This window comes from Galleria mellonella, unplaced genomic scaffold (assembly GCF_026898425.1).
Source record: "Galleria mellonella isolate WM207_F2 unplaced genomic scaffold, CSIRO_AGI_GalMel_v1 utg643, whole genome shotgun sequence".
Lineage (NCBI taxonomy): Eukaryota > Metazoa > Arthropoda > Insecta > Lepidoptera > Pyralidae > Galleria > Galleria mellonella.
Genome location: NW_026442135.1, coordinates 1,340,485 through 1,362,604, shown reverse-complemented (window position 1 = coordinate 1,362,604; position 22,120 = coordinate 1,340,485). Strand labels below are relative to the sequence as shown.

The following is a 22,120-nucleotide window of genomic DNA, read 5'->3' as shown; positions in this document are numbered from 1 at the left end:
AGTTTTTTTTGTTAGTTTAGCTATTGGGCTAAAAAATTTGGAACTCATTCAAACGTCAGTTTGACCAACAGGAAATATCCTCGATCTCACACTGTTGATATTTATCATTTTAGTTGTATTTTTGCTCGATATTTTTTTTTATATCACTATGTTGGCAACCAAGCATACGGCCCGTTTGATGGTAAACAGGGTTATCGTGCCCTTTAGATTTAGGTGTAATTTTTAATGGATTAGGTACGGATAAAGCCAAATCAGTTGGCCCATCGTAGCGAATTTATCAAAAACTAAGCAATATGGTTTTTAGAGGTTCACACGTGGAGGTTGATTTCACAGAGTAGCTGTAAGACCTTTAGCCCGCATTTCTTACAATTTTTTTCCTCATGAACAAAGTGGTCAGTGCATTGTACAGGTGTAAGGTGTTTACCTTAGTCCTTAGGAATGACAACACATGAAAGCAATCATGGGCTGTATACTCTGTTGTCTATGGTATAATGTTCATGTCTATAGGCGATGATTACCACTTACCATCAGGTGGGCTGTTTGCCCGTTTGCAAAAAAAATTACAAAATTACAGAGTATGCTGTTGTGAAAATATTAATAAAAAAAAGAAAGAAATCTGGGTTCCATGACACAAAATTATACACAATAATAATTATTAGTATTTTAATCGTCTTAATAATTAAAAATGTATAAAACAATTTCTGTATTGTACACAGCACCAAATTTAACATTACACTAATTGGATACATTCTATCTCTAGCTCATTATCATAAAATATTACACAAAATATTTGAGAAAAAACGTCTTTACTTTTTTTTATTCGAATTAAGTCAATTGTTTTTAATTTCTCTCATTTTTTATTCCAATTTTTCATAAACAAACTAAATGCATATAATCCTCTTTCGTATAATATCATTGTTTTAATAAACATTAGCTATTTTATAGTTTAGTCTTTTTCTTTCCAATTCAATATTTAACTTGAAAGAAAGTGACAAAACATATATGGTTAAACTGGTTTATTAGAGGTACTCTATAAGTGGATTTGTGTATTGGCGTATTTATTTTTCAGGGAAGGATATTTATTTACCCTTAGACATGTCTTTTTCACAGCCGCTCATGATTTTGGAGAAGTGGAGGTAGTAGTAGGTATCAGACAATTCTGAAGTGCCCTTCCCCAAAAATACGCCTATATATTTATGCGGGTTAATCGTAATGTTCATATTTTATTATAAATATGAAATTGTTTATTTATCACTTCTTGGCGCATTGACAGCTCAGCAAATCGTTATGAAATTTGTGATGAAGAAGGACACACTTTTCATCCTGGTCACGCGTATTTAGAGGAAGGTCGGGCGGGATTTTAACTAGGTGCAAAGACTTGTTTGAGAATACATAATGCCACTTTTAAGTGCCCAGCACTCGCCCTTCCCTTTAAAAAGAATTTTATATAGTGTAATCTGGTAAAATTAATAAAGAATAAAAATTCACTCACTCCTGAATCATTTCAATTATGGCATAACACATATGTATTAATAAACAATTTTATTATCATATATTAATATTAGGTAATTATTTATAAAAAAAAAATACAATATTAATTAATTTGTTCAAATTATATAAACGATTCGTACAATAATTCAAAGAATTACATTTATAACGGAATGTTAGTGTCGGAAACAATATAAATAATACATGGCAACATTGTCCTTTGTGAACAGATATAAAAATAATTTATAATATGTAGACACAGTAATTAAAATATAGGAACTATGATAAATACATTCTGAATTTAAAAAAAAATATTTATTTCTTTATTTAAAATTAAATAGAAAATTTCACTATAAAATAGACGATAGAATTAAAATAAAAAATAAAGATGAAAATTCGAAGCAAAATTCATGCAGCCTTTTCTAGGAAAATAATGTAATTAGTATTTTCTATTACCCATTAGAATCTAATATTTTGTGTGTATATATATTTATATATATATAAAACTTTCTAAAACAATATTTAAAATAAAACAATATATTCGATTAATACCGATTAATAAAGCTTTGAGCTGAGGACTCAGGTGTTATTCCTCTGTACCCTGTAAATTCACTGCCATATCTCACCATTTAAACCAAAACAGCCATGCAAACACAATTGCTTCACGGTAGAAACACGAATGGGACAGAGGTGCCTGATCAAGCGACTTTTGTACAGTCTCCTGGCTACTGTATCTATGGATAATCTGTGATAATGGAGTCAAAATATTCTAAATTAGGATAAGCTTTGTATTCGTTTATCTTAGAATGTCTTGGCGTGTTGTGGGTGTTGGATCAGGACAATTATAAAAAAAAAAGTATTTTTTTTATACTACTTAGAATGGCAAACAAGTTGACGGCCCACCGGATGGAAAATGGTAACCGTCGCTTATAGACATGAGCAGTACCATGGACATAACAGAGTATACTGTTTGGCCCATGATACCCCCCATGCGTTGCCATTCCTGAGGACTCGGGTGTTATTCCTCTGTACCCGGTAAATTCACGCCATATGCCACCCTTCAAACCGAAACACAGCCATGCAAACACAACTGCTTCACGGTAGATACACGAATGGGACAGAGGTGCCCAAGCTATCGACTTTTGTACAAAGTATCCCTCTGGTAATTGGTATTAATATTAAAGTTACGAATTCAACAAAATATTTTCTAGTGAATGGCTGTGACACTCGCACCCTGCTACAATGCTCTCAGTGTGAACCATATTATAATAAATTTACAATACTTAAACTATTTATAGTTGTTATATGTTACGTTGTCCATTTCTTGTGTTAGAATAAAATACTGGCAACATTTATCCTAATTTATTATAAATTTTACATTATTATATACAGGCTGGGGTCCCTTGCTTTATGCGCTGAACACACCGAGAACTAAACTAAGCGAACCTAGCATCGTTTGCTTGGCATCCATTCAATTATCTAGACTCATAATTATTTATTTCTTATTGCATTCCATAATGTTATTGGTTCATAACATTTTAATTTTAACTATGGACCCTTTTTTTTTATATAACTTAAAATGTATTAAATGAATAAATGAATTCGTTTGTCATTTGTCTAGAGGCTCTGATCATCATTATAATGCGAATGTAGTCTTAGAATGGTAATTAATTAGAATTATAGGATGGTCTGTGGCTACATATCGATCAGGTACGGCGAGTCGAGGGCCCCAAGACCAGCCGCCACGCCGCCCTCGTCCGCGTCCGCCAGTTTGGTGCGAAGCATGTGTCCTACTTGACGGTTACTGATGATCTTGTCCTTTGTACTGAAATAATCATTATATATATATATATATATATATATATATATATATATATATATATATATATATATATATAGCGGTCTCAATAGTGGCTTGCTATGTATGGAGTTTGACAGCCCCATTGCTAACAATATGCTCTATCAGGTCAACCTCCGCGTGGTTCCCCCTGGAAACCATCGTGAACAATTCTCGTTGAATTCGTCACGATGGGCTAACTGACCTGTTTCATTCTCGTCTATCATCCGTCACTGGTGCCCTATCAGCGTATACCGATAGCGCGGGTGGGGTTACTATTTCATTATCACCTATTAAAAAAAAACCCACCTAAAGGGGAGGACTATGTTCAGCAGTGGACACTTAACAGCTGTCATGAATGATGAATAAACAATACTATTTACGGATAAATAGATAAAACGGAATATACGTTTTGACAATATAGGACAGAGTAACTGGAGTTTCGCTGTTACGGTTCAAGCCGTCAACGGATTAATGAGGCAAGCACTTACCCTATGATGACACCGAAGATCCCAAGCTCAGACACCAGATCCACCACCTGGGGTGGAACAGGCGCGCCTGGACGCACCACGTACCCTGACACCTGTATGTTAAAAATAAAGAAAAATCTTACTAAGAATCAATCTTTTTAATATTATAAATTAGCTGTATCACGCGAAATTGCCCGCATAAGTAAGTAAAAGTAAATAGACTAACATACAAACATTTTTACAAATATTCATATTTATAATTTTATTATTAATTATTAGTAATGGAAAGGTTAGTCCCAATTACTGTCAAAACACCCTTATCAGGTCAACCTCCACGCGGTTCCCCCAGGAAACCATCGTGACTAATTTATCGTTGAATTCGTCACGATGGGCTAACTGACCAGCCTTTTTATCCTCACCAATCATCTCAACCTGGTGCCCCGCCAGTATATACCGATAGCATAGGCGGTATGACCATTTCATTGTCATCCATAAAAAAAAAAAGCGTAAACGTAGAGTACCGGTTTTTTTATGGGTGATAATGAAATAGTAACCCCACCTGCACTATCGGTATACATAGGCGGGGCACCAGTGAAGGACGATAGATGAGGATGAAGCAGGTCAGTTAGCCCATCGTGACGAATTCAACAAGAATTGTGGTTTGTGTTTGATGGTTTTTAGGAACCGCGTGGAGGTCGACCTGATAGGGCATATTGCTAGCAATGGGGCTATCAAACTCCATTGCTAACAATCCCTTTTCCCCCAAGAGTAGCAGTCCGGACAGAGGACCATTTTATTCCTTGGTCGAAACCTTGTAAATATTTTTATTCACACATATTTGATTCTTTAAATTTTGAAGGGGCGTGCCATGTTATCGTAGACAATCAATACTGACCAGTGGGGGTAGAATTCGTTCCATGAGTATGTACGCGGCTCGCTCTCGACTATGGCGCATGCGCAGTAGGGCGTCGCGCACCTCTTCACCGTACAGATTGTTACCGCCTCCTTCGCGTTGTGGTTTCAACACGAACCTGTATGGTGACAATTTTTTTTCTATAATTACTCTGTTAACAACATATTGTTACCCTATTTAAAAAATGTCGAACGTTTAATTGTAGTTTTGAGGTATTTTCTTTTGTTTTTGTGCTAATTTCACAATTTGAAAGAAAATGAAATGTTTCAACAGTTAAAATAGACTTATATCAAGTTTCAATTTACAATAATAATATTTATTCTTTTTCTATTAATTTCAGGCAAAAATTTCTACTATAAACTACTATATCGATACATATTTTTTTTATTTAAACTTTAATTTACAGTATAATTGTATATACATATATGAATACTTTAAAATCTAACATACACATAATAAATAAATATACATATTTAAGAATATACAAAAATTTTATAATTTTTTACACATGTGGTGTCGGCGATGCGTGATAAGAGAATAAATTTTTTTGGTCATCCATATCTAATTACCAGTAGTTGCCACGCTTAACAAGCGGGTTGGCAACCGCGTAGGATTTGATAATGTTCTAAGAGAGACACTGCTGCTCATCCCTCAATTATTAAGTGCCTTTAGTCTCCATACGAAACCCACGTGAAAGGAAGGGCTGACCCATTCTATGCCGAAACCATATGTCATACATAGCAACTACTGGCAAAACTACCCCTTATGGGGAAGGTCTATGTTCAGCAGCGGACATTTAATGGCTGATATTATGTCTAATTAATAAAAGGAAAAATTGGATTACAAGTTTTAAATCACAGCAAACTAACCTCTCAGCATCAGCGATGGCCATCTCTACTGCTCTCTCTCCATTCTCATCAAAGTCCAAGGAGTAGAGTCCGGTGAATATGTCCCGGACGCGGGTGGTAGCCGCGCTCGAGCCCATGAACCTTTCGAGGGCGCCCGCCGCGGCCAGCGCCTGCTGTACCTTCTTCGTGCCAGCCAGCTGGTAATGGATCGATGGGCACTTTATTGCACTGAGAAAAGATAAATGATAATTTAAAAAATATATAATTTTTTTATACAACTTAGAATGGCAAACAAGCTGACGGCCCACCTAATGGAAAGTGGTAACCGTCGCCAATAGACATGAGCAGTACCATGGACATAATAGAGTATACTGTTTCGCCCATAATACCCTGATGCGATGTCTTTCACACCTATTTCATTTCAACCGCTAGGATAAAACAGTATGTTAAACCCGTATTTACAAAGGGCAATATGTAGCGCCCTCTGTTGGAATTCATGCTATATAGAAATAAATATTATAGATACAAACGTGGAGCGCTCGACGCGAAGCCTCGCGTCCCACTCGCGCGAGCTCGGGTACTGCGCCGGCTCGTACCCAGAACGGTAGTACACTACCGCCACCGGATGGCCATCCCTGTATATGCCAATAGCTAAATTGTATACAACCACAGTATAAAAAACATCTACAGTAGTTCAATATTATTCAGGTGTTGCCAGAAACGTTGGACAACTAGTAGTTCATTAAGTGCGTTAATAACGGAGTACAGCAACATAAGAACTCAACTACTGAACCGATTTTAATAAAATTTCTATAGGACCAATCTGAAAGTATATCTTTTTAGATAAAAAAAAAATTCCAAATTGGTTTATAAATGACGGTTTGTGTGCATAAAAAATGCAATCGAATTCAAAATATCCTCCTATTTTTAAGTAATTAAAAATAAAATAAAACTAACACTATAAATGCCAAAATTTACAGTAATTTAAATACGAGTAGTTATTAAACTCTCATTCCAAGTTATAGTATCCTTATTTATAATCTTGAAATTATAATTTACCACCAAATTATATTATTCTAAGTGTGACATTATCAAAATCATCAAATTTAATTGATGATGAAACCATTAAAATAAAATAAAAAAACATGTTTCTCAGATCTGAATTCATGATCATTCAGATCAGAGATGAATCTGAATACTCACAAAATAAGTTGCTTTTTATCATTTAATTCAGTCTCTTCGTATATTTCATTTAATGTTTTTCTGAATATCTGTGGAGAAAAAGAACACGTATGTATTTTTTATGCGACTTAGAATGGCAAACAAGCTCAAGCTGATGGAAATCATCGATTTTAGACATGGACAGTACCATGAGCATGACCGAGTATACTGTGTAATTTGTGTGTATACATGTTATGGCGTGTATGGGTGTATATATGTATACTCATACAAATGAAATAACATGTGTATTTACATATTACTGCATATATGTGACAAATTCAAATCATATTTATTTAAATAAATTTGTTTACAAACACTTTTAAATCGTAATTTTTTAAATCTACTGCAGGGTTCAGAAAGTTGTTATCTGTCGAGAAGAGCACGCAAGAAACTCAACAGTTACTCTTTTAAATTTCTGTTAAAATATACATATATTATAAGTACCTACATATATATTTCTTAAAGTGATGACTATGTCTAAAATTACATGGTCATTAAAAAGCCCGCTGCATGATCGACTAACACCATGCACGTTTGTCATTCAAGTTTTTTAGAGTTTAGAGTGTAAAAGGCTTTGATAAATAAGTGTTTCATACCAACATTTCTAAATTTATTAAAAGGATGATCCAAAATATTCTTCGGTATCTTAAATATTTAATAAAAAAAATAATCCCATAAAAGTCACCATGACATTTATTATTTTTTAAAATACACTAAGATATTTTCTTACCATAATATCAGGCCGTGTTTCAGAGATTTCAAACTCGTGGAACCTCTGATCGCAGATGTTGTAGGACACCTCCTCGACCACAAACAGCACCACAGCGGACGGTATTCCGAATAAGTCGTAAGCTTCGATGATGCCTGAGCAAAGACCGGAGAGCGCGCGGTTTTCCGGCATCTACAATTTTTATATTTCAATAAAACTTTATTATTAAGAAATATGATTCTAATTAATAAGTTTCTTGATCAATCGGCATGGAGCCCGCTTCCGTTGAAGAGCAGCGCGTCGTAATCAAGTTTCTCTCGAAACTCGGCAAGAATGGCCGTGAAATTTTTGCCGATCTAATTCGATAAGACATCCGGGGAACCACGAACAAAAAAATCAAGAAAATCCCGCTCATTATCAATGTCAAGACAATGTTGATTGTTTTTTTCGATGTTCGGTTTTCATTATCCCTATGGACTTTTTCACCCTATACGACATTATTGTCGTCTCTTGTTGTCCGTGAAGAAACCGAACACCTCCCCTATTCGCCGGATTTGGCCCCGTGTGACTATAGCGATTATAATAAGTTAAACAATATTTGTATTATAAACTAGATTTTGGAATACCATTTTATTACGTAACAAGGAAAGATGGCATTTTAAAAGAAAACATACATCCGCATACAATTTGATGCAATGTTTCCTTGAAACTGAAACAACCAGTGAGGACGAAAAAATGTCTAATACTATTGTTTCTATACTTAATATTGTTTTTATTATGACAACTCATAGCATTTTTCTTGAACATCCCTTATGTACAGACATCACTTAATTACAAATTTATTATATTTATAAATACTGATTATAAATACTTACATTTTTAATCAAATCTCCACGATTCAATTGTCGTAGGATGTAGCTGAAATAAATTTGTGATTATTATTTTTTTTTCAAATATGGTGTATGTATAAGTAAAATATTTCAAACCAAATCATTAAGACACAATCACAAGAAATGAATCGCTTCCTTTATAATGTTTACGGTCCGCATGTATGATATAGAAAGAGACAGCGAACAACAGTTCTCATTTTTTTTTATGGGTGCGGTAGTGTAAACATGTATAAAGAAATAGTTCATCAGTTTATTCGAAGGTCGTATGGCCTATAGAGATTTGGTAATCTAAAATGCTTGTCTTGAACAATAAACATATTATTTTATATTTATATAAACATAACCTTATTTTGGTAACATTAAAGCATTAATATTCATAAAAATAACTGCATCAAGATTTATATTGTCTACAAGCACTATTGTTCAATAGTAATAGTAATAATAATAATACAAAAAGCGATAGGTCATTAAAAATACGGACTTATTAACTATATTTACAACCCATTTTAAAGCCATCTCTATACTAGAAAAAAAACTAAACAAACAATTGCAAACATGCCATTTTGCTTGATTTTTGTCAAGTCAGTAATTTGGTGTATTTTACAGATAAATCCCAATTTACAATCATAAAAGCCGCAGATTTTAAAGACATTTGAAAATAGAACATGTCATTATCATAACAGCTCTATTAAGCGGATTTAGACTTTTCGGAAGAAAGGTAAGGCCTCATATCGATGAAACTTTCATACAGCGCGTGATATTCGGGTAAATTAATTCCTTTTGAATATAAAGTATCTGTACTTAGAACAAAAATATGTATTATAATGTCACTACAGAAACAACAAATCACTGACTCGATCATATATTGAAGTTTAAGCAGAGATCCTCGTGAAAATACAATCGCATTTACAAACACTGTGGAAGATGGCACACCAATTTTAACTTGAAGAATAATAGAAGCAACAATGGAAAAGATCACCATAATAGACTTTCGGTTAATTAGCATATTTAACCTAAAAAAGTATCAATTAGCAAAAATAATTGTCGATAGATACGTTCTCGCTACATAAGACATTCAGCGTCTTGTTTATTCTCATGCATACGGTAGAGAAAACGTATTATATAACGTCGCTATAGAGTAGTTTACCACATGTGACTAAACAATGAACTTCCCCATTACAAAACTATGCAAAACATACTACTTTACAAGTATTTAATCTAATATACAAAACTACGAGTACTAATAAGTACTATAAAACATATATTTGAATCACAAACAAGCATCAAACATAAGCGTAACAGACTATACTGCACAATACGAGGTTCATGTATATGAAATATGGTCATTTGATAAATAGAATAATATAATTGAATAAATATACATACATATTCATAAAATAGTATATACTTTACGAGTACAATGCAATGACGGATTTTTCCTGCAAGGGATAACTATCAATTACTTTAATTCTAAAACCTATGTAGCGGGTACTGAGATATTTAATTTTTTTCACATTATTATTACAATACCACCTCATGATGGGTGATTTAATTGATTTCTTTTGGTGCTGACCTATTTTGTATGAGTTTTTGGTTTATTTTCTTTTCCGTGGGTGTCGTAAGAGACGACTAAAGGAACTTAAAGGTCGAGGGATAAGCAGCAGTGTCCCTTTTAAAATATCAGTCTATCTTTTAAAATACCTGTCAGTGATAGGAATTTTAAGATGTTTTTTGTAGCACCAAAACGTAACTGCGGTTGGCAACCCACTTGCCAAGCGTGGAAACTACCGGCAAAACCATCAATAGTAGGAGACCTATTTTCGACGGTGGGCAGTTAACAACTGATATGATGATGACATATTTATTTAGTAATATTTTTTTTTATACCACTGAGGTGGCAAACAAGCATACGGCCCACCTGATGGTTAGTGGTTACCGTAGCCTATGAACACCCGCAATACCAGAGGTATTACGCGTGCGTTGCCGACCTTGAAGGAACCTCTTTACCCCCTTTTGCAGAACCCTATGCTGTAAGAATTAAAGATAATATATATATATATTATATAATAATTTATGTATATTGGGGATTTATTATTAACTGAAATATACTTAAAATAATGTATATTTTCAGTAAATAAAACCGATTTTTCACATAAATTGTAATTCTAAAGTAGAATTTAAAAAAAAAACTTGTCATTTTATAATATTATATATATAAAACTTTTTGCAACTTTTAACCATAATGTTAAGGCATTATAAAAACATCAAAGTACTACCTACTTAATATTACATTAATGTCCATTGTTTATAAGAAAACATTGCAAAATATAAAATAATTTATAAGTCATTGTAAACTTCTAGGAAATATGTAAAACAATAGGATTAGCTATTAATTTTAACTTATTACCCGACATAGAAAATACTATATAAAGTATACATATACAATAGGAAAATAAATGTTATCCGTAAACTTATGAATAATTATGTATTATGGGAAATCTCCATGGTGACAAAGTAAGAAAACAATGTGTCATAACTCATTACACCTGAGGATTAAAAAAAGGCGACAGCTCGGACAACGTTTAATGGCATGGGGGGGGGGGGGGATAGTAATGTGATCTAGCTAATAGCTCCATTACTAGAATATACCTTGTCAAGTCGACCTTTTCGTGGATCCCCCTGGAAACCATCGTGCTTAATACCAGGTGGATTAATTGCTATATGCTAACCGACGTGTCTTTTCATGATCACTTATCATCTCTCACTGGTGCCACGTCAGTGTATTCCTTTAGCACCGGCAGGGTTACTATTCCTTTATTATCCATCAAAAAGGAAGTTTGACTACGATCCGGAGATTTCCAGACCGAATTAGTTTGACCTCTAAATTTTCCAAATTTATAATTGTAACATTTTGTAAACGACAAGCTTTTGCCCGCAACTTTGTACGCATGGATTTTGAAATTAGCTAACTACTTCTAGATAATGTTTAAAAATAAAACATACACCATTTTTCAAGGTAGACATATTCAGGAAAACAGCGGTGAAAAACCCACTCTCTTTAGTATTTAGTAATAGTTTTTACATTATTCCGGAACAAACGTACAAGCAGACGAAAATCATAATTTTAGCATTTGCTACTTACATTAAGAATTTTTAAATATTTCTTTTTCTTAAATATCTCCCATATTCAGTCATAGACCAGTTACAATTTTATTATATTAGTAAAGTTGTTACTTGTTTCGTGCTTCAGAGGGTAAGTAAATACAGCAGTCGTCAGTTAAAGGAAGTGGCCTAGAAAATTTGATACTAGAGAGCGCCACCTTAGCACGAGTGGTATTCCTATTGTACGATGTAGCAAGGTGATTAAGGAAAGAAATATCAACTAGTGACAGAGGAGGTAACTTGATCTTAAACCAAGCCACCTGGCCAAGAAGGTAATAGTAGACTACTATACTCGTCTGATTGGGAGATCCGTGCTCAGCAATGGGATGTTAATGGGTTTTTGGCACGTATAATGGTGAAAGTGTAGTATTAAACATGCGTTGCTGTGGTGTTCGCGTAGGTATCCAGAGATACAAAATAAATCCCCAATTATAATAAACCAAAATTTTCCGAAGAATTAAAACATTTAGAATAGTTTAATAAATAAATTATAAATATTTATTAAAACTTAGTTTACCTAAAAAGTGTTTTTACTAATTTTTCTATATTCTTTATTTATTTTTATTTACGCGGAATATTAGATCTAGTGTACATATCATAAATAAAGCACCCAACTACCCACAAAGTAAGCATGTTTGTCGTTCATTATAAACCTTATTTCATAGGAGTTATGGTTGATGTGACCGTGCATGGTATGTAAGCGAAAAAAAAAATTGAAAGATGTGTACCCTAAGCCAAATCCAGCAATGATTGGACAGAATAACAACAATTTCACGAACACAACAACGACAATGTTTTTTTTTCTGGAACCGACAATGCAGGCGTTGACAGGTAACATCTCTCAAGTGATCAGTTCTAAAAGCCTCAAAATGCATTCAAAAGCCCAGGTTTACATGCATCAAAATATACTCGAGTATATTCTAATCATAAGAGACATTTTTTTTTCTGCTATCTGACACAAGACTAAGCCCATAATACCAAATTCCAGTGCATACATTTCACAATCTAAATGCCAATAATACAACGCTAGCGTACTATGATAAAACAAACAAAAAAACAACATAGAAATAGAAATAAAGCATTTGAGATATGATTCGAGTGGAAGATGTATGTAGCGTGCAAAACAGAAGTAGGTAGCAGTCACATGAGAGATGTCGACTGATTCATCGCTGCTATAGAGTGCGGGGCTATCAGACCTGGATAATATTTTATAAAAAAAAAAAAAATAGCTGTACAATACCATACTCCTTTGCCACAACCATAGAGCCAAGTTTAAAAAATTATCCAGGTCATTGCCCCTCACATGTAGCAACAAACATGTCGGTACCGAGACATCGCGGGAAGGTTCGACGAGATGGCGCCAAAACTCGCTGCGACCGTATTAAACTCCACTTGCTTGATACGGTTTTGGTCCGCGGTGTGCATCAGGTAGTCAGAGCGGAAGAGGCCGAGGCTGACGGACTGGAAAATTTAATTCTGTGAAACTCTGTCCAACCATTGCCCATGATTTATATAGAACATACTTTAAAACAAATTGTAGATAACTAAGAGAAACTTTCTGAACCTGAAAAAAAAATACATAATTTATTTTATATATAATGTAATTGATGATGTCTATATGTTTATTATAGTTTAAGTTTTTAATTATTATTTTTATAAAAATTACATATCTAAGAGCAGCTTAAACTTTTCTATGTGTTATCCAATATCTTTGCTCATTGTTAACCTACTTTTAAATAAATACATTCAGATGATTATATTCTGTTTTTATTTTTAAAACTTATGTTAACGATTCTATATTATTTACTTACAGTAACTTTCCGTTCCTTACCAAAAATATGATTACCATTTTATTCACTAATATTATTAATAAAAAAATACATTATGTAAATACAAATTGTGTACGTAATAAGTGCTAAAAAACATGTTTTAATTAAAAAAAAAGTACTTGAGATTTTACCAGAGGGAGACTTTGTACAAAAGTCGATTGCTTGGGTACCTCTGTCCCATTCGTGTTTCAACCGTGAAGCAGTTGTGTTTGCATGGCTGTGTTTCGGTTTGAAGATTGGGATATGGCGTGAATTTACTGGGTACAGAGGAATAACACCTCCTCAGGAATGGCAACGCATAGGGGGTATATATATGGGGCGAAACAGTATACTCTGTTATGTCCATGGTACTGTTCATGTCTATAGGCGACGGTTACCACTTTACATCAGGTGGGCCGTCGGCTTGGTTGCCATTCTAAGTTGTATAAAAAAAAATATATCTAAATGTAGCCAGCACCTAATATTTTTCATGTTTTGCCCATAAATTGACAAGCTTTAATAGAAAACATCAGTAACGACTACTACTCTACAGTTATTCAGCAATAAATATAACATACTTATTGTGCAATTCATTATGACGTCATCGTTCAATTGACGTCACTAACTAGTCATTGTATAGTTTGTATATGTATTATATATTTATTACTATTAATATTATATTAAGAATATGTACTCATAAAACGTCGGTAAAGCCTATTATTATTGGAAGACGGGCTTTTTTCAGGAGGAAAAAACTGCTGTTAACTGTGATACTGCGACCATTCCATGATGTTTTGCAGCTTGCCCTTTTTTTTAAAGTTCGCCGCTAATTCCTGCCAGTGATAGGAATTTTAAGATTTTTTTGTAGCACTAAAGCCTAACTGCGGTTGTCAACCCTCTTGCCAAGCGTGGCAACTACTAGCAAAACCCCTCTTGAGAGGGTATTCCACTATAAGCTAATATTTTGTGCACTTTCGATATGTAATCCAGTATTTCCATCTGCGCTGTGAAATATCATTAGGTACATAATGTATATTTTTTTTTATTAAAAAAAAAGGTTACATTCCATTCCTTTCTTTCAGAATACATACTAAAAAGTTTCTTTTCGATATATTAGTAAAAAAAAATTAGTACAAACTTATCAAAAATCGACGTCGAAAAACTAGAAAAGAAAAAAATATAATTAAAAAGTAAATTGTTAATTACGTTTTATTTGTATTGTTATTTAAAAACAATTTAGTTGACAAGTTATATTTTAATATATTATAATTACAGTTTTTTTTTAATATACATATATATAGTAGCTATATTATTTATACGGCAGTTATTAAAATAAGTTTTAGTTAATCCTTCTTTGCATAGTGTTGGAAATTTCCATCATAATTTGAATGCCCAAAAATTATATAAAAGAACAAGCGTACTTTAATTTTTTTTTTTATACAACTTAGAATGGCAAACAAGTTGACGGCCCACCTGATGGACAGTGGTTACCGTCGCCTATAGACATGAGCAGTACCATGGACATAACAGAGTATACTGTTTCGCCCATGATACTCCCCATGCGTTGCCATTCCTGAGGACTCAGATGTTATTCCTCTACAGAGGAACATATGGCGTGAATTTACTGGGTACACCCAGTAAATTCACGCCATATCCCATCCTTCAAACCGAAACATTGTTGAACAAAGTTGATCGTGTCTGGATACCTTTTTAATGCCCATTGCAGAAAAAAAAAACATAGCTGTCAAATTTATTTTTTTAACCATTTGTCCTTTAATTTTGAACATGAATTATGGTATGTCACCTTGATTTATTTCGCCAATAAAAAAAAAATCATGCAAAGAAGGGTTAAACATTATTTAGTCGTCATTGACGCCGTAGTCTTATAGAATGAACTGATCAACCTACCGACAGATATTAATAAACAAGAGGGACGAGTTGTCTGTCTGTTTGCAGTGTGTCGTTCAATATTGGTATTTATTGAAGGATGTTATGAGTTATTATGCTAGCGGCTATTATGCTTGTCACTATTTACACATATTGTTAGATTCATTGCTGCCAACATTTGAGTATTGATTACTACTAACAATAAGAGCAGTCAATCTTCAAATGTTGGCAGTCGCACACATGCTAATGGTAGCGGTAATTAACTAACCAGTGATGTGGACTTCCGCAAAATAAGGCCTAATTCAGTAAAATTGATTCATTGATATTAACATGCGTATGATTTATATAAAGATATTATGAAATTATTTCTTTTTTATAAAGTTTTAAAAAACTCCGCGATATATATATATATATATATATATATCTCTTTAATGTGGACGTCAGTATAATTGAAATTGTGACATAGAAAACATTTTAATGGAATGCTGTATTTATAGTATTGTAAATTAATCCTTATCCAAATAAATTGTTTTATCGCTTTTGTTATGTAAAGTAGACATTTTTTTCTTTTACATTAAGTAATTTGAATAAATAGTTTAAAAGTTACAATGACGAGAATATCTTTAGTAGAATGCCGTGGAGCGGTATCAAATTTAAATTAAATCAAGGAACAAAATAGTAGGTAATTGGTCTGTTTTTTCCCTAATCCGGACGAATTCTGTAATAACGAATATACATACAATGTACTTAAATAGATAAAATTATATACATTTATAGTAGATATAACTAGATTATATATGTTACATTGAAAAGCAATACCCCATATAATATAAAAACTATGATTTAAAGAACAGCTTAACAATACCCCCAATTTCAGGTCAAGCATGGAAAAACATTTGGCATATCAGTTCATTCACAGTGAAACCAATAAAAAAAAATCGAACTATCCACACTACAAAATGAGATTATCACTAGAAGCGTTATCTAATAGCACTGTTAGTATTTAGGCTAGTTACCACCAGTTACGATAGCTGATGCAAGGCCAGACAAGATTCAAGCAAAATGCATGGAAAATTTTAGAGTGCTCCAGAAAATATAAACAGTCCCATTGGTTACACAGTAAAATTTTCAAACGCGTAATCCCGTTTAAATTTCAAATATCCAAATATAGCTTGGACATATTGGATCACTGTACTTTTAACAAAGACAAAATATTTTGGAAAAGTTAAGAGATACCCATATTTTTATTATACGCACAACTTATTCACAAATCTTTAAATATTTACTTCAATTTTATTTATTATTGTAAATTAATATTACTTTTAAATTACAACAATAAAATTTTGATCTTATCTGGTCTTCCAATCATACATAACTGGTAAAAACACACCTTCAAAGAGAATAGATTTGAGACGAACTCTATAATCGATACTGAAATATTTGTATATTAGAGCAAACTCAATCAAGTAATGATGAGCATTGAGTAGAATTTCGATTATCTGAACATCATTATCCGAATATTTGATTATCCGGATATCATTATCCGAATATTCGATTATCCGGACAATACAGGACAAATCCCATATAAGTTATACAACTAAAGCGCATTAGACTTGCCGCAATGATAAGATGTGATTCATTACGTCAAAGATTAAAAATTTCCAACCAAAATTTTAAATTACATAGGTATCATGTAATCCATTACGTTTATAGCTCATAACTTTTTTTTTTTTATATATTGTATTGTCTAAATGACGAATGAATGTAAAACTCTTTGAAATCTATTATCCGGATTTTCGATTATCCGGAATATCCCTTGTTTTATTTAATTCGAATAATCGAGATTCTACTGTATTGAGTATTTAATTCTCAATTATTTTATTACAATATCGATTATAATGAATAGTACGATACGACATAATAATATTACAGAGCAAAGTAACTTTATATTGGGTGTAGGTGCCTGTATTGTTATAGAAAATAGTCTGTTTTCAGAAAATCAGAGGACTAACAGAAAAGAAATCTAACGAGAATTGTCAAGTCAGTGACGATGGAACATTACTGCTCAAAGAGGGTTAAAAACTCACCTAAGAGTAAATTTACAGGGTACAGAGACATGACACCTTAGTCCTAAGGAATGGCAACCCATGGCAATTCATGTCTATAGGCGTCGGTTACCACTTTCCATCAGATGAGCCGTCATCTTGTTTGCCATTCTAAGTTGCATAAAAAAAACATAACACGCCTCAAACACGCAACAGGCCTTTCGGGCTGAAGGCGTAGTATTAATGGACTAGTTCTTTACATCGGCAGGTCGAACAAAACAAATTCTTTGATTTATATAGTACTTAGCTTGAATAAATTTAAATGATAGCAGTAGCGGGTCAACATTGAATTGCCTGCTGATTTGCGTCAGTCGGTTTGAAATCAAATCGAAGTTAAAAGGACGTTACTGTTATACTGTTGAAACATTTGTCTGGGCCCTTAACCTAATAAAAACTATAGCAAAAAGACTAACCTACTTTTTCTAGATTTATTATGGAATGAATTTATAATGGTGAGACTTTGTTTGACCGTCCATTCGTCTGTCACAACGCTGTATGTCAGTAACTACTAATGCTATCGATTTGAAATAGTTTTAGATACTGTTGGCCTTCACACATATTGCAAAAGAAATTATTTGAAGAAATTTTATCATGTTGTATCATATCTATATAAATTTAGGTTTATAAAGTTTAAACTTCATAGACTAGAATACCAAATTCTAGAAAAACACAAAAAGTATAAACAAAATTATTTTACGAGCGCAAGTTTCATATATTTTTATCTATCACTCCTTGATAATTGTTTTATCTTACGATTCAATCTTTATACAAATAGTAACATCAAATAAACAATATTTATATAACAGACTTGAGGTTTGATATTCTATTCTGTAGTTCGAACTATATAACCCTAAACGCTCAAATCTAAACTCTAAACCATTGTCATTTAAGTACAAATATACAAATAACTGTCGTGTGAGCGTCGTGTGCCGCCTCTACCTCTGTATGTCCCTCGAAACAGGGCCAAGATGGCCGAACCCGGACGCTATGCTGTTGATTTCGACCTGTTTCCACGAGCAGTACGGTGTGTGTTTGGCGCACTGATTCTCTGTGTGTGGACACCTCGACTCCAACATGATGTCCGAGCGCAGCATGCCTAGCGATATCGGCTGAGCCGAGAGAAACGCGTTGGATATACTGCGTTTCACGAATCAATTCCCTTTTATGCTGCTAAAGGTATTGCCAACGAGGGATAGTCTCTGAATTAGGATACTTAAGGTTATTTTCTTGGGATGGACAGAGAACCCTTAAATATACTTATGATCAAAGATCATAATCAAGATAAATGATCTTTGGGGAGGAAGATATTGTTGAAGATCGAAGTCACAAGGTGTTCTGGAAGGCCTATCTTCGCTATTTGATACATGACAAGGTCTGATGTCCTTGATGTTAATATTGCATAAATTTTTGTACTTAGCATGCATTTATCCCTCGCCTGCAAAAGCCTTTACACTTCAGTACATGCACTTATTTCAGGACGTGGGCATCAGGGTTCTATTGTTAACAGTCAACAATATCTTGGTGGCATTTAAAATAAAACCTAGTTACTAAAGAAACTAAGTGCTTATTGCACTATTGATTCAGTCAAAAGGAATTCGTTCGTGAAACCAACTTTATAAAAAATCAAAATACGATTCTTTTGAGCATTTTAAGGCCAGACAATATGATAATGAACATCGATCCGATGAACTATATTTGGTTTTTAATTTTACACAAACCTTTTTTAATCAAAAATACAAAACAGGTATAAGCTTGTTTTTTTTTTTTCAAATTACGCGCATTAATAGCGTTATTATTGCAATATTAAATTATAAGATTTTTTTTTATATAATTTCTTAAATTTTAGATACGTATATGCAGTGTTCAGACTATCTAATATTTATGGGCTTTAATGAAGTTTTAATATAGTTGTAGTTTAAATAAATACTAACATAAGAATAAATCTGACCGATGCATATTTTTAATAGAGAAATTACACTAAGTTTAATTTAAATGCAAAATAATGTAAGTGTACCTCTATCACATGCGTGTTTGTAACGTAGAGCAGCTGTGCTGGTTTTATTTCATTTCAAAGTATGGGATATCAATGAAATTATAGGATTTGAAGACGTGATACCCTAGTCTCCAGAATAGAGTACCATCTATAAGAAGTACTATTGCTTCTCTATATTCTATAGGCTACGGTAACCGCTTACCATCAGGTGGGTCGTATGCTTGTTTGCCACCTCAGTGGTATAAAAAAAAATATCTCTGTTGAGTCCATTGCACTCTTTTTGGCTATAAACGGTTACTACCGCCCAGCAGCTTATTTGCCATTAAAAAGTTACATTAAAAAAATGTTATAAAATTATAATAAGTAGAGAAAAAAAAAGTTGGTTGTGTCAAAAATAATGATACACAAGTAGCAAACAATTAACTATTGTTTTTGACTATTGCCATTTTAATTCATCAATATTTTTTATATTATATATGTATTTTTAATGAAGTCTTAATAAATGTTAAATAAAATACAAAAACTATATATACCTGTGTAATGCCCTCATTTCTAACTTTAACCCATATGTCGTATAGGTTTGCTGTGAACTCGTCTACTTGCAGTGCATTTTGTAGTGTGTGCTCCAGGAATTCCTCATTATGTGCCACCTGTGTAGTTTATTATAAGATTTAGTAATATTTTTGAAAAAGTTATTGAATATAACTCTTTATTAAATCCTAAATATATATATAGGAAGGATGTAAAAAAGTCGATTGCTTTCATTCGGTAATCATGAAGACATGGTGTATTTCAGTAAGATATATATATATATATAACATCTGACAAATGCATGGGGGGTATCATGGGTGAAACAGTATAATATCAGTATATTCTGTTAGGTTTTTCCATCAGGTGGGCCGACAGCTTGTTTGCCATTCTAAATTGTATAAAAAAAAAAAATTCACAGATAACTAAAATTGCCAATTACAATTCTGAATTAGGTGAGAGAATCATGAACAAAATTACTATAAAATGAATATATTTTGCTCTACATAAAGGCAACTTAAATCATAAATACACACACGAATTAACAAGATATTAAGATATTTCTTGAACTAATATGTGCTAAATATTATGAAATAAAACATGCTGTGTAGCTTGAATTTCATGTTGATTACTATCTATATTATTTAACAAAGTATAAAAGCACCCACGTCAATATATACAACATAGACAAATTATAAAATATTTGAATTTAGAATGGGTAACAATACAAAATAATTTTGAACTTATTTCTTACCTTATGCATGAGTTCATTCAACACCGTCTGTAGTTCTATAGCTTTTGTGAACTCAGTTCGCGGGAATGGCGATGGTAGTAATACAAATGGTGCAATCTATTAACAAAAAAAAACAATAATAATTATCATAGAACATATTTAAAGTTCCAAACTAAACTACTATGAAATAAAATTCCAAATTTTCAGGTTCAATTTCATGTTTATTCATACTGAAATTGGCCTAGTAAATAGAGCCTAATATTTCATTCCTGATAAATCCTGCCATAATAGTCTAATCGAATGACATTTTAACTTTTTGAATATTTGTAAACAGTATGTATTATATAACTTTAACATCAAATTTGTGTTTCGTTCAGCCTCAAAATTTCAGAATCCTGGACTGAACTTGACAGGAGTGCTTAGGATGGACTAGTGGTGGCAATAATTTTAACCAGGAGCAGAGGTACAATGGAGAATTGAAGTTATTGAATATGTTATAAAAAAGGATGTGCATATCAAATTGAAGTCTGATAGACAGCCACTTTAATTGGTTGCATAAGACGAAGACATGATCACATTTGCGAAGACCAAACATGAACCTCATGGCGAGATTAATATGCTAGAACAAACATACAGATAGACATAATTTATAAAAATTATTTTTTTGGCTTCTATTACTCTTATTAAGACCCCCCATATTTTCTTAAATATCTCCTACAAACATCCCCCAGTCACAATTTTATTATACAGTGAACACTATATAAGCAACTCATTTAAACCAATTTCAATAAAAAGTTTCTTATTGGGAAAAGTTGCTTATAGGGGAAAAAGGAGTATAAAAATACTTACTGTCTGGAATATATTTTTATTTATTTCTATTACTAAGCTAAGTAGAATTAATAAAATACAAAGAATGTTGCTTATATCGAGTGTTCACTGTATTAATAAGATATGGGAGTCTCCTTAAAGGTATTCCCACACATGCATGGCCCACAGATTAACATATGTTAAATCCAAGTAATTTGGTATTAATCACAAAAATAAGTAGAAACACAAGTCACAAAAGTAATTCCATGAGAAACTGCTTAATAATAAAATGTATAAATAATGGCTCCTTTACTAATGTGGTAAATACAACAGAATAATAGTAAAATGACATACCTGTATGGCATCTTTAGTAAAATGTTTCTTATCTCTCATCCCAACCCCGTGCATTAGAGCCCAGTCTTTAGCTTTCTCTATCACATTTACAAGCACTTTGTGTTCTAAAGGTAAAGGAATACAACTGGCAAAACGTGCTTGAGACATTTCTAATTGTACTACCTATATAACAACAATTGATACGTAATTGCGGAAGTAACGGCGATTCGAGAGTGTACATAAGAATTAAAGTTTTTTGAATTTATAGGAAATTTAAAAACAAAGACGAATGAATAAATTGATACTTTTTTGCAAATGATTTGTCAATGTCAGTCAGTCTATTTGTCGACTGTTTTTGACATTTCAGACAAAGGGTAGGGTGTTCCAT

At 32.8% G+C, this 22,120-nt stretch overlaps 1 protein-coding gene across 3 annotated transcripts; it reads right to left on the bottom strand.

Annotated features, from left to right (window-relative positions):
- Nucleotides 1-649: 649 nt before the first annotated feature.
- LOC113511049 (glutathione synthetase-like) lies at nt 650-22,073 on the bottom strand. Of its 3 annotated transcripts, XM_026894623.3 has the most exons (13): nt 21,754-22,073; nt 20,614-20,709; nt 19,865-19,981; nt 18,298-18,447; nt 12,866-12,999; nt 8,362-8,404; nt 7,508-7,678; nt 6,760-6,827; nt 6,087-6,191; nt 5,578-5,784; nt 4,691-4,826; nt 3,817-3,908; nt 650-3,313 (listed from the first exon to the last, which is right to left on the bottom strand). In XM_026894623.3, the coding sequence occupies exons 1-13, from the start codon at nt 21,898-21,900 to the stop codon at nt 3,184-3,186; spliced, it is 1,596 nt and encodes a 531-aa protein (XP_026750424.2). In that variant the 5' UTR covers nt 21,901-22,073; the 3' UTR covers nt 650-3,183. The 3 variants fall into 3 exon arrangements, with proteins under 3 accessions (XP_026750424.2, XP_026750421.2, XP_026750422.2); XM_026894620.3 differs by lacking the exon at nt 12,866-12,999 and having other exon boundaries at nt 18,278-18,447; XM_026894621.3 differs by lacking the exon at nt 18,298-18,447 and having other exon boundaries at nt 21,754-22,071.
- Between the last annotated feature and the right edge of the window lie 47 nt (nt 22,074-22,120).

Excerpts from the sequence above, each read along its gene's own strand:
- LOC113511049 (XM_026894623.3), bottom strand. The coding sequence starts at position 21,900 with ATGTCTCAAGCACGTTTTGCCAGTTGTATTCCTTTACCTTTAGAACAC. Across the intron at positions 13,000-18,297 it reads GGTTCGGCCATCTTGGCCCT|TCCGTCAGCCTCGGCCTCTT; the intron begins GTTTCGAGGGAC and ends TAAATTTTCCAG. Across the intron at positions 3,314-3,816 it reads ATCTTCGGTGTCATCATAGG|TACAAAGGACAAGATCATCA; the intron begins GTAAGTGCTTGC and ends TGATTATTTCAG.